The 13,296-nt window shown below is 33.0% G+C and overlaps 2 protein-coding genes across 3 annotated transcripts; one reads left to right on the top strand and one right to left on the bottom strand.

The window, feature by feature from the left end:
* Window positions 1-2,114: 2,114 nt before the first annotated feature.
* Window positions 2,115-2,877, top strand: LOC25494596 (protein BRICK 1). The gene is made up of 2 exons (XM_013598239.3): window positions 2,115-2,421; window positions 2,533-2,877. The coding sequence occupies exons 1-2, from the start codon at window positions 2,289-2,291 to the stop codon at window positions 2,655-2,657; spliced, it is 258 nt and encodes an 85-aa protein (XP_013453693.1). The 5' UTR covers window positions 2,115-2,288; the 3' UTR covers window positions 2,658-2,877.
* Window positions 2,878-5,396: 2,519 nt separating this feature from the next.
* LOC11407326 (nodulation receptor kinase-like) lies at window positions 5,397-13,004 on the bottom strand. 2 transcript variants are annotated; one of them, XM_003612903.4, is made up of 15 exons: window positions 12,531-13,002; window positions 11,705-12,215; window positions 10,450-10,925; window positions 10,198-10,348; window positions 9,849-9,920; window positions 9,673-9,741; window positions 9,130-9,201; window positions 8,947-9,018; window positions 8,688-8,860; window positions 7,950-8,176; window positions 7,680-7,806; window positions 7,539-7,607; window positions 6,732-6,921; window positions 6,245-6,377; window positions 5,397-6,155 (listed from the first exon to the last, which is right to left on the bottom strand). In XM_003612903.4, exons 1-15 carry the CDS (start codon window positions 12,625-12,627, stop codon window positions 5,817-5,819), a joined length of 2,778 nt encoding a protein of 925 aa, XP_003612951.2. In that variant the 5' UTR covers window positions 12,628-13,002; the 3' UTR covers window positions 5,397-5,816. The 2 variants fall into 2 exon arrangements, with proteins under 2 accessions (XP_003612951.2, XP_003612950.2); XM_003612902.4 differs by lacking the exon at window positions 9,673-9,741 and having other exon boundaries at window positions 12,531-13,004.
* Between the last annotated feature and the right edge of the window lie 292 nt (window positions 13,005-13,296).

Here is a 13,296-nt window from a genome sequence, read left to right as displayed (position 1 = left end):
AGATAGCATTGCTTTTAATCACTTTTAACTCTAATCGATATTAATCGGATAGCTTACGTTTTACGCTCTCCCTTCTTACATTCAATATTTTCCGACTTTCCATGCACGGAGAATCCAGAAACTGCATTCACATACTTCTGGATAACAGACTCATGCCCCTTAACAATGAAGGAGGTGATACATAGGCCACCATTTGAGGTTCTCAGTCAGTCTTCAAATCTGATGAAAATGTTACATTATAATTTTCATCTTATCCTCAAAATGGAATGCACACAGGAGAGACACGGATAATGTTAATGATCGAAATAACAGTGGTAATTAGACTTGAGCTCTTTTATCATGAATCATGTTGTAAATATTTATGAAAAATCAATTCAATGTTTATGAAATTGGTAGCTGCAGTGACATCCAATCTAAGTCCATTCTTTTCATATGACAGACTGCATAAGTTTAAGAACTTTAGATTAATTGTGGCTAATTTTGTTCCAGGCACTATAATAAAAAGGTTAAATACCAAAGTTTACTACAAAACCAGGAATGTACAATAATAATAATTCATTAGTTTGGCATCACAAAAATGTTAATTATTACTCCAGCTTTTGTTTCCTATGCGACATTTACCATATTACTACATCTTTTGTAAGATCAAATTCTATGCTTTTTACTCCACTTAGTTTTTTATATACAATTAATTATCCTCAGTTTGAAATAGAGTAGATTGGTTTACACCTTTTTAGTGTATTTTTAAGTACCTGTTTGGTACTGCGTTTGAAACCCTCAAACGTGGGTTTACTTTTTAAAACGCGGTTTCACCAAAAAGTTTGGTGTTTGGATACCTGCAAAAGGAATTCAGCCAACCATGAAAACAGTCCCAAACACAGGTTTATAAGAAGCCACATATTGGAGCTTCTGTGGCAGCAGAGAATCGATTCCAGGGTTTTAATGTTTGATGACATATTTACTTACCATATTACCCTTAGCTCTTATTCTCCAATTTCCTACACATCTTTTGCTTCAGTATTTACCATTTTTTCTTCGTTAATAATGGAAAAAAACTTATAAAAGAAAAAACAGTAATAAACTTTTCCAATGTGTGCCGACTGCCGCTTGAAGTGCGTTGGCTGTAGGATGAAGACAACAATTGGACTTTTCTATTATTTAACTCTGGCGATGTTTATATTATGGGCTTTCTATTATTTATTTTTCTTTTGTTGAGATGATGTTTATTTTATTATCAGTGTTCTAAAAGTTAAATTAACTTTCTCAAAAAAAAATTAATGAAAAAGAAATAAAATAATATTAAAAAAGGGTTATAATTTATATTGAAGTTGAAATTCATTTATAATTTTAGATAAGTTGAAATATTTATCTAAAATAAAAACGAAAATTTAGTTAAATATAATTAAAAGGGTAATTTGGTCATTTAATGTTCAAAATCAATTTTGATTCAAACTATTCAAACAACATCAACTCATAAGAATCACTTTTAAATGAGTGTATCCAAACATAATCAATTCATATTCAACTCACTTTTAACCAAAATCAATTCTTTCAAACTCAATTCTATCAAAATCAATTCTCGCCACCGCCCAACCAAACACACAAATTGAAGATCTTTAGAGTTAGTGTGCCAGGAGTTCCTTTCTTTTAACACTTTATGTTTCCATGTTTTTTAGATAATCAATTTGTTAGCATGTTAATTATTTGCCTATATGTGATTCTCTTCTTTATATATTAAATAAATGAATAGTTGAGGCTGACTACTATTCATCATATATGTATCCATCAATTTAGCTTATTTTCATTAAAATTCATGTACACTTGTAATGGTTTACATGTATCGACCTAGTTGATGACCTTCAAACTACATAGAGGTACAATAATTAATTATTATAACTTTTTGAATAATTTCACAAATATTACCCCTAATAGAAATTTGTGATATTTTTTTATAAATAGAATAAAAAAAAAATTGAAATTTTTTCTTTATTAAGAACCGGAGGAAGTATGACATAACATAACATAAGTTATAAGCTCTTCACCAAAAAATAATAGCTTCACAAAGAAAAAGAAAAAAAAAAAAAACATAAGTTATAAGCTCAAAACCATTTTTTTACCAAACATACCCTTAAACATCAAAAGTTTGAGTAAAAGAGAATTAAAGAGCAAAAGTATAACAAAAAGTCCTGAGAAGTAAACGAGAGTTAGTTGGAAGTGAAAGAGAAAGAAGAAAAGCAGTTGAATAAAATCAAAATCTACATTGGATCTGAAATCAAAGAATTCCATCAATGGCACGTGCTGGAGGAATCACAAACGCAGTTAACGTTGGAATTGCTGTTCAAGCTGATTGGGAAAATCGTGAATTCATCTCTCACATTTCTCTCAATGTTCGTCGTCTCTTCGATTTCCTTGTCCAATTCGGTACATATCTATTTTCTCTGAAATTCATTTCAAGTTTCTGTTTTTCTTTGACCCTTTTGCGTTGTTAGTTGAAATCTTATATCTTTTTTTGATGGGTTGTTGTTATTTCAGAGGCTACAACAAAGAGTAAATTAGCTTCATTGAATGAGAAGCTTGATGTATTGGAGCGTCGTTTGGAATTACTTGAAGTTCAAGTTGGCAATGCTTCAGCTAATCCTTCTCTTTTTGCAACTTGATTTGTATAATGTATCATGTAATACAACTTTCTAGTAAGATTTCTCCACCACACCTATATAATGTATAATCTAGATGGAATTCTTGATCTATAAGTCATTTCTAAATCGAAAGTTTGTGCGTTTGATTAGTGTAATCATGCTTTGTTTGTTTGTTTGTTTGTTTAATTCTAGTTCTTGATTGCCAATTTATTGGGTCTAGTAAATTCTTGTGTCTTATAAATGCAGTTGTTGCAATTCTCATATGTTTTATCATGTAATAGTGCTTTTCAACTTAGAGCCAATTTTAGTATAAAACAAAACTTAGAGCCAATTTGAGTAAAAATCTCTAAAAGCACTTGTGCGAAGAATCTTGAAATAGTTGAGTTTTTTAAATAACATCCTTGTAGTGGTCAAATTTACCTTCTAGATCTATACAGAGGTTCTCTCGTTTAACTTGCCTATAAATATCTATAAGTTTGTAAGTTCTTTTCTATTAGTAAAAGAACTAAAAGTTTATTTTAATTGAGAAGTTCTTCTAAGATAGAAGTTAGTCCAAGTTAGACTTCAGTCCCTTTGAAAAGCAGCCTTGTGTTTCATGGTACATAGACATTCCTTGCGATGTAAACTTACATTAATATACTCGATTCTTTTGTCATCTTTGGTTCATTTGGAACATGCTTATATGCCCGACTCAATCGCTTGAGGTCTTCATCTGTCATCTTTTGTCGTAGTAATGCAAAGAACACATCAATGAATTGGAGTTGTAGTAAACCTTTCGGCTTTGGTAGTACCTTCATTTTTGTCGGAAAAAGGTAAATGGTTGTACAAATTCTGGATAGAAATGGATCATAGTTGATAACATACTTATTTGATCATATATGCCATATGTCACTACTGGATTTGAGGTTTTTTATATTAACAGTGAGTAAGAGCATTTCCTGTTGTAGTACTAGTTTAGAGTTCTTATCTTTGAGTGGGAAGAATTTAACAACTTTTCGCTCTTTCGGTGCAACTCTGAGTTATCCCTCATCTTTATGTTACTTTAAAATGGATCTACAAGTTATCTCACAATTATTTTGTATCTGTAAAGAACTGGTTATTATTTAAGAACAATTCTTAAATGCGGCACCAACATCATCCACTTTCAATAGTGGAACTTGTACGAACTAGTTCTTACCTCTAAGAACCCCTATTAAGAATTGTCATTGGAGACGGCCTAATGTTATTATATCACATTTTCATCTTCATTCTTTTCCAGTTTGGATAAGAACTAGACCTTTCATAAACTATTGATAAGAACCTGAGCACTTGGATTGGCCTATAATAAGGGTTTTGGCCATATGAATTACTATTTGATGTAGGACATAGATGCTCCTATGATACCCAAGCCCCTATCATGTACCACCCCTGAGAGCCGACGTCCTAGCGATTGCAGTCAGCCCGTCTGTAGGTTGCCAGTTTTTGAGACACACTAACTAGTTCTGATACGATTTGATAAGCACCCAAGCAATTGTCGAGCACCGAATACTAATCGATGTGTAATGTTCCTATTGTTCTAACTTGTGTACCAAATGCTACCATAATCTTCTTTCTCCTTTATTTGAGCTTGTTCTTGTTCTCACTCTCCTTATTTGAGTGTTTTTTTTGGAAACAATTCAACGTGGAAGGAACAATGTAGTTTACAAAGTAGAGTAACTTAGCATCAAAAGTCAGATTGACTGCAACCACCAAAAAAACTGAATTGCACAATACTTACTGTAAAAATAAATTAATCTCGATGATCATTTGTTCGATATTATTGTGTACATCAAATTTTTCTCATGGGAAAAACCATATTACCTCTTTACTGTACCTGCAGAGTTCAAGTTTTTATTCTAATCAGATATGATTTCTTATGTGAATTTCTAGTCTTTTTACTGCATAACATAAGCAGATATGCAGTCACTACAATCTCAGATCTTTTCGTCTATAGTGTCTTTAGTTCATTATTTCTCAAAATAAGAAGCATATTAAGAGGGAAGGAAAAATGAGGAACAAGAGTGTATGAATTGTTAGTCAAATTCAGATGTGGATAAATGTTTATTAAAATTTTCTTTTACTTCCTTTATCTGAAATGGTAAACAAGATTTAATAAAGAAAAACCTTTGGCTAATTCAGGCATCACTGACAATTTATTATTGCTCTACATGGTCCCACTTCAATCCAATCCAACTCTAGGATGTTTCTTCAAATGTTGGTATCTATTTCAAGCCTATGGAAAATTATGTTCTATGATAGTCCATCTTGCCCTATACAATTCGAGAAATGGGCATTATGGGAAACATGTTTTAAGAAAAGGGTATTGATTGTTTTGCTAAATATTTTTCAACATAGTTGTTTCATAAAACATGACAATTTTTGCTTTCCTTATTGCCATTTGAGAGTAGTGTAATCCCAAACTTGGATTTGTAAAGAGACAAGGTAATTGCTCTGCAGGCCCTTGAATTGCTCAAAATTTCGTGAAAATAAGCATCGGAAGCTAGCTTCCGATTTTCTTTTAAGTAGAACAAATGCCTATTGGAAGTTGGGTTCTGATAGGATGAGCAATGTTGAGGGTCTGTTGAACAATCACCAAGAGACAATCACTTGAGCTGAAGATGCACAGCGGCAATTGCGGCCGTATTTTTTCGCAATGACAACTTTCTTACCATAACTTCAAACATAATTTAGAATCATGTATGAACCAAAGTAAAAATAATTCAAACTTAATGAAAACAAAAATTAAAAACGGAAAATATTTTCATTTCTATAAACAAAATAGTTCTACAAGTGTTTCCCATATATATGTGTTCCTCCTGCTTGAGCGAATTAGTCGCAAGTCAACCATAGTGTATATAGCTCTGTTGAAGTGTCTATAGACTAAATCGCAATCTAACTAGTTTGTGAAATTTTTACTTTGGACTTGGCAAATGATATGATATGGCTTTTAAATTATGCACCATATGGTTTCACTTGCATTTGACCCAAATTATTCTTTTCACCCATAAAAACTGGGGCTGAGCAAGAGAGATTCAGTTTCAAGAAACATAGAGTGGATGGAAATACAATCAGAAGTAGTATTTTTCTCCTTTACCATTTAAAATGTGATATTACTAAAGCAATGATCAAAAACAAATCAAAAGAATTCCATCGACCCATTTACTATCTCGGTTGAGGGTGTGACAAGGTTTGGGTTGTGATAGTTGATTCTGCTGTAGATGTAGTTGAAGGCAGCGCCCGTTTGTCCATAACAATTGAGTAGCGGTTGGATCCTCCAAGGCTGTCTATGGATTTCATGTATTCAGATGCATTGTTTTCAATAATGAGAGCATCCTCCAACTCGCGGACAATATCAACCATGCATGGCCGATATGTTGAGTAGGGTTCTAGACATTGTAGTGCTACTTCCACAACTCTCCACAATGCCTCTGCATGATATCCTCCCTTGATGCCAGGATCTACAATTTCATCCACCTTTGATGCTCTTATGTATGGTTTAGCCTGCATGAAAGTTATGTGTTAGTACCTACTAAAATATATGAACCACTTGAAAATTATATTTGTAAAAAAAATGGGGTCATGGATCATACCCATTCAACCAAGCTCCACTCGATCCTTGGTCTCTTTATGTTGAGAGGTTCCCGTCCGCTTACAATTTCAAGAAGAACCACACCAAAGCTGAAAACATCACTTTTTTCAGATAATTGCTGGGTTTTGTAGTACCTGCATATGGATAAACGTCAGCTATTGTGAAATTTGTTCATGTCATGGTTACTCTCTGTAACATGTGAAACAAATGGGACTAGGATTGTTAGATTCTTCTTCATCCCATTCAAATTCACATGGATAAATATCTCTTATCATTTGTAGTCACCATATGGGAACTTTAGTTTTGTATGTTTAAAAATTAATATACACTTCAGATTCAGAATAGGAATATAATCAGAAACATTTCTTCAGTTTTCTGATGGTTCCAACAAACTTGTGTGTGGGAAATGTATTGAATATTTTGCTGAAAGTGATAGATGAGAGAGCAGTATGAGACATTCAGATTAAGACGGATTTAAGTTCACTTACTCAGGATCCAGATACCCTGCAGTTCCTCTTACTTCAAGGGAAACATAACTGTCTCCTTCCTGAGGAGCATATTTTGAGAAACCAAAATCTGCAACCTTAGCACACATGCTCTGATCCAGCAGTATATTGCTCGATTTTACGTCCCTGTGTATTACAGAACGTCCTGGAAATGTGTGAAGATATGCCAAACCTGCTCAATCAGAAAACTTATGATCATTTTAGTGTCCTAAATATGTTATGGACGAAAACTGTAGTGAAGTCAGTTAGGTCAAAAACTGAGTTTATTATGTGAAGAATAAAGAACTTTAGGATGCATCATTTCAAGAAGTTTTTCTTTATGCCAAAGTAGATCCGTGAGGGCCAAAATACTTAGTTGTCAGACAGATTTCACTAAGTCAATGTTGACCATCTTATCAATTTCCATTAGCACATCCGAACTATCAGTCACTCTTATAGTAGTAAACAGTATTCCCTCTAAAATATCTTTACTGTATCGTTCTAATCACAGTAAAACAATATGATTGTCCTTGTCAATCAATATAGCCTCATCATTTTGCTTGTGATTGTCTCCAGTTTATATGTTCAGTAGAGAAATCAATATGTATCTTATATTCAAGTCCCTGCGCCTGTGGTAAGACATAATCATTGTATACGCTTCTCTTTTTTCATTGTTCATTTGAATTAGTTTTATGTTTTCATATGAAATGTTTACATACAATTTCATGTTTTATCCTCTCTGATATGATGCAAGCTTAATTAGTACATATGCACAACTTAGTAAAAGTAAAACAACATCATGGTACTTGCCTCGAGCTGCACCGAGAGCAATAGAGAGTCTAGTTGGCCAGTCTAATATTTTTCTCTTTGATGCTTCCCCTGTTATGAAATTAAATTTCAGAATTACTGTGTATTAAAACATATCTGCTAAAAGAATTGTGAGATATTTACCGTATAGTCTATCTAGCAAAGAGCCATTGGACATGAAAGGATACACGAGAATTTGTTGATCATACTCATTACAGTAACCCAGAAGAGGCACCAGGTTCTCATGTTGTATAGCTGAAAGTAGGTTTAGCTGCATGATCCATCATAGACCAATCAGATGGTGTGATAGGAACCGAACAAATTCTTAAACTACTATATATATGGCCAAAGCTTTAATTAGGAACATTCTGTGGGAATCTTGTTGCTCTAATAAAGTGATAATGCATATTATACCTCATTATCAAATTCTCGGGTTCCCTGAGTTGATGTGGATGACCGCACTTTCACTGCCACTTCTTGACCATCGTCTAGAGTGCCCCTGTAAACAGAGCCAAATCCTCCTTCACCTATTAAAGTTTTGTACTGTTCTGTAGCCTGCTCTATATACTCCAAAGTGAACGGTTTAACTGATACAGACTTTATGAAGAAATCGTCTTTGCTTGGCAAAGAGAAAATTATATCTGCATGTTTTTGTTGGAGAATGTCATATATACAATGTAGATTAGACCAAACCAAACATGCTAAAATCATCACTTCCATCATAGTAATGATCCTCTACAGAAACTAATATCATCTATCATGTTCATAAGTATTCTTTTTTCAATTGATATTCTTGTTATTGTACAGATGGAATATAGATTTTTTTGTAGCCATATATCTAGGAATTCACACTGGATGTTAGTTTTTTTAAATATATTTCTCTTATTTTATCATTGTGTTGAACATTATGTGCAGATTCCTGTCTGACTGTATAAGAAAAGTTGATTTAATCTCAGGGTTATAAAAATGTTATTCCCTGTATTTGTAAACCATGCTCTATGTTAAAGATAACACTTAGATCTTGTGATCTGAGATTGTCTATGCAGAATGATGTGACTATAGTTTTTGTTTGTTAGTCTAAAGAGCAAATATGTTACATTAGAATGCAGATAGACATATGTTACAATAGATTATAAAAGATAAAATGCCTACTTGTTGCCATTGGGTAGGTCTTTCCAAATCCTTCCAAAGTAATTGACTTGTGTCTATAACGGCAAAAAAATAGAATTCCAACAGCCAAAGTAATCAAAAGTGATCCACTTGTAATAGCTCCAATCACGAATACTTGTCCAAACTTTGGTTTTTTTGCTTTGCATCTCCCATAACTGTGAAAACAGAAACGAGTAAAATTTTGATTTATTTTATTTTATTTTAAAAACTTCTATTGTTATGCATCAATAATACTTCATACTCTGTATTGATTAGTGAACTGTTCAACTTTGTTGTATCTTCGTCACTCATAGATGGATTGCAGCCAAAATATCTGGAAATAAATCAAATACAAGCTGAATAAATGAAGTATATTAAAAATATACAACAATCGAAAATAGCTTCCTAATATGGATGAAGTAGAATGCCAACATATAAAACTTACAATGATTTTAAATGTGGCAGTGAGATAATGGATTCTGGAAGCCATCCTGAAAGATCATTGTAGCTAAGATCCCTGATCCATAAATGTAGATCAATCATTTGAAAAAGATTTAGTAGTAATTTTTCAATGGCACTAATAACTGTAGGAAATTTCTCTAAGATTCGAACCTTGGTGAAGAAAGAAATTCAGCAATATATGAAACATAATGTCAAAACATATTTCTCAAGGATTTCATATGGAACTTTCACATAGATGTGTTACTGCTCCTACTGAAGTGCCATAGAGAACAGCCTTAATCATAAAATCTTTTAAAGATTAAGATGCATCATGCACACAGATATTGGTTTCAGCATTGAGACTGTCTAATATCTACCTTATGTAACCAACATGAGTTGGGACTATATACAGCATATTCTATCATATTTTAGTTCTATAATCTGCATGTGCTTGTTTATGTTAACATTTACAAGGATAATAGAAGTGCTATAAGCTCATATTAGTATCATCCTAGTTCATTTGTTAAACATGAGAAGAGATAATTACAATGATATCAGCAAGGAGGACGGTGGAAACGAGGGGAATAACATATCGAACTGGTTGTGGCTCAGGTTCCTGCGCATAACAAAAATGTTACAACATTATTAACTAATGGATAAAAACAGTCCACTGTTCCCACAAAAATAATGTGGATGTTTTTAAATGAGATTTAGAAGCAGTACAGTATTTGTAAATTGGTCATCTTAGTGACAATGGAAGGAATTGCTCCCTTGAGATTATTGGAAGAAAGATCCCTGCAGAAAATAGAGCAAAACTTGTAAACACATATGGATGCATTAAAGTCCTGTTTGGATAAACAGTTAAATTGAGCGTTTATAGCATAAACGCTTATCATATAAGTTCTTACTTATAAGCTATTTCTATAAAATAGATATAACAAAGTCAACTTGTTTTCGTATAAACTATAAGTTGTTTTCATAAGCTCTTCCAAACAGTGTCATAAGTGTTTATTTCAATAGATAAACTCAAATAAGCAAATCTAAACAGACCCTAAAAAGTGGAAGGACTTACAGCTTAGTGATAATAGATGAACCAGTTGAATCATCACATGTTATTCCTTTCCAGGGGAAAATCATACAAGGGTCTCCACTCCAACTCTCCAATGCTTCATTTTCTTGGTTGTGCAGCAGCAGTTCTTCTCTCATCTTCTGAATAACTTCCACTGAAAGGAAAAAAAGTGTTAGTGTAAGAGGGAGAATGAAATAGAAAATTGGTTAAAGGTTAATAAAATTCATCAATTTAGCAATCTTAGTGTACACTTACAATCTTTTTGGTTGGTCTCTTCAATCCACGACCGTGCCTGCAGGATTTCATAGGCATTCAAAAGGGGTCCAAACTCAGATCCAGATGCCTTGACTAAGGTTATATTGAGTGATCCATTTGCTGAAATGTTCAAGGCAGTGTAACTGTTCTTGGACCCTCCAGCCAAAACATCAAATTTCTCCTTTTTAATCTCATTGTTTAGATAGATGTCAAACACCCTTTGTCCTGCTCTGACAGTGCCATTTAGTTCAAGAAAGTGGAGAAACACAGAGTATTCATAATCATCGGTCTCGAGGCCATCATGGACGAACTCCAATCGCTCAGGGTGAGTAAGAGCTGTTTGTAGGACTTGTAGAGGAGGTGTGACACTGTCTTTGAGGTCAACATTGCTGACATTGAAAGACAGTGGAAGGGCAGATGTTGGAGTTGAAGTTTCTTTCCGTTTCCAGATTCTATCATTTTGGTCATCTGGGAACCTAAAATTGATAGATACCGATATTATGAGACCTTTCTGTCAGTGTTCATAGTCATGGCATTACAGCAACAAAACAAAGTTGCAGATGCAGACCAAACTCTAAACACAAATCACTTCAATAGAAAACTAAGGCTACACTAGATTAGGATCCTTTATAGTGTGTTTGGATGGGGGAATATTTTGAGGTAATGTAATGTTTTGAGGGAATTCAATTATTTTGAGGTGGATTCAAACAATAAAATTCATCTCAAAGTAGTTGAATTCCCTCAAAACATTACATTCCCTCAAAACATTCCCTCATCCACAAACACACTCTTAGGGTATTTAATCTGAAGTGGCAATAGTTAATTCTTGTGAGTTCCATATTACAATGGATTGAATGGTAGAGTTCTAGATTCTTGCTTCTCCATTTGTTATTTAAATTCAGGTGTATCTCAGTGCATCATAAAGATCAAAGTTAATATAAAGATGTAAACACATCTTATAATTCTATATGTAAAGTGAAACATAGGTTATGTCATGCATTTGGCAGAAAGGTTCATGCATCATATTCCTCAAATTATTTTGGTTTAAATATGCTCAACATAACATGAATTGCAATTTCTATCCCTTACGGAGAAAGATGTTGATTTTTATACAATATATATCTACTAAGTATGAACATATGATGCTTCCATAAGAACCAAGTAGTGACAAACCCTAAGCCTTTTAGGTTTCCTGAGAGACACTCCCTGTAAAATAGAGGTGGAATCTACCTAAAAATAAAGTAAGATCACATACCTTATATCATCATTTGTGTCACCAAGATTGTTTCTGCTTATCAGTTTTAAAACACTAGTACCGAAACCATGTAGGTATTCTTCAGGTAATGGCCTCAATTCAATCTGAGAAATGAAGGGATTGACATCCTCCTTCAATAAGCAGAAATCTATGTAGTCTTTGGTGGCTCTAAAAACTCCCTCAATTTCCAAGTCCTCGAGCCTAGACGATCTTAATTCGCCTAGTTCTGTTACCCCGATCGAAACATAAAACGAAGAATTTAAACTATCAAAGGGAAATATGCCCCTTATCAAATATACTTGATCCTTAACTGTTGGCAAATTATAACATCTCTTTCCTTCATATATTTCAAATTTTCGAACATTTTTATTGCTTCTGTGGCTAAACAAAATTTCGGGTATTTGTCTGCAACTTCTTTTATCAGAGAACCAGATGTGATCTGTTGTATAAGTTAGGGTGGTTTTTGGATCTGTGTAATTTGAATCAGCACAACATGCTATGCTCTCAAACCCTACAAGGAAAATGTCACAAGTTAAATTCATTTTGTACAAAATTGGATTTTCCCTTGAAAGAAATTCTAGCAACATAAAGAAAAAGTGAAATTGTTTCAAGATTCTCAGTATTGAAAGTATGAAACTACTAGTTCTATTTTACAATCCTTGTAAAAAAAACAAGTTTCTTATTTATTTTCTTCTCATTATTAATTATGATCATCCCATGGCCTTTCATGTTAATTAAAATATGTTGTTTTCTATGTTTAAAGGGAAAGAAATCAAGTAATAGATATTATTATGATCTTAAAGAATTATAGTATTTAGCTACTAACCTTTAGTTGCAGAAGAAGCTGATCTGATAAATATACACAAACAAAGAACAAATGCCACAACCAATCTAAATATCCTAATAACTTGTAACTCCATCATAATCTGAAAGAGATTTTACCCCATAGGGTTATCAAACTTGAATCCATGCTAACTAACTTTTCATCTTTCCTTTATAGTAACATAAAAATTCTTCTGAATTCTATTTCATTCTCTGCCTTGGAAACAGCACCCCTTAGAGATTTTTCAAAGAAAGAAAAAATGAACCCTGATCAATCCTATAATATAGTGAACTTGTATAAAAGCTGTAGAAGAAAGAATATTGTTAAAATATGGTGTTTGACTTTAGGCCTGGAAAGGAAACTGCAGGAGGTAGCTAGGAAAGAGATGGAAGACGAGTTAGAGATTGAATTAGTACAATGCATAGTTGATTATGTTTTTTTCCTATAGTTTTATTGTTGATGTTAAACATTATTATTCTTATTATTGATGATGTTGAACATTATTATTTATTCTTATTGTTTTAGTGGTGGTTGCTTCATTATCTGTATATAAAAATATTCATATGGTTTAAATAATTGGACAGACCAGTCCTTCGTCTTCTTCTGTTTTCTTCCTTCTCATTCCATGGATGCATCACAATAGAAACCGTGAATAGTATCTTTGGAGCAAATTTTAAACTTTTTTGGTATTGTTGCAAGGATATATATGCTTAAGTATTTTATATTTATATACATAGGTTTCCATTAATATAAAAACATATTAAGTGCA

The sequence above is a fragment of the Medicago truncatula genome, chromosome 5 (assembly GCF_003473485.1).
Source record: "Medicago truncatula cultivar Jemalong A17 chromosome 5, MtrunA17r5.0-ANR, whole genome shotgun sequence".
NCBI lineage: Eukaryota > Viridiplantae > Streptophyta > Magnoliopsida > Fabales > Fabaceae > Medicago > Medicago truncatula.
The sequence above is the reverse complement of the archived record's forward strand: the minus strand, read 5'-3'. Positions and strand labels throughout refer to the sequence as shown.

What these genes read in the sequence shown, in the direction of transcription:
- LOC25494596 (XM_013598239.3), top strand. Translation starts at nt 2,289, where the DNA reads ATGGCACGTGCTGGAGGAATCACAAACGCAGTTAACGTTGGAATTGCT. An exon ending in CGATTTCCTTGTCCAATTCG is followed by an intron (nt 2,422 to 2,532) that starts GTACATATCTAT and finishes TTGTTATTTCAG; the next exon opens with AGGCTACAACAAAGAGTAAA.
- LOC11407326 (XM_003612903.4), bottom strand. Translation starts at nt 12,627, where the DNA reads ATGATGGAGTTACAAGTTATTAGGATATTTAGATTGGTTGTGGCATTT. An exon ending in AGAGACCAACCAAAAAGATT is followed by an intron (nt 10,349 to 10,449) that starts GTAAGTGTACAC and finishes TTTTCCTTTCAG; the next exon opens with TGGAAGTTATTCAGAAGATG. An exon ending in GACCTACCCAATGGCAACAA is followed by an intron (nt 8,177 to 8,687) that starts GTAGGCATTTTA and finishes AAAAACATGCAG; the next exon opens with ATATAATTTTCTCTTTGCCA.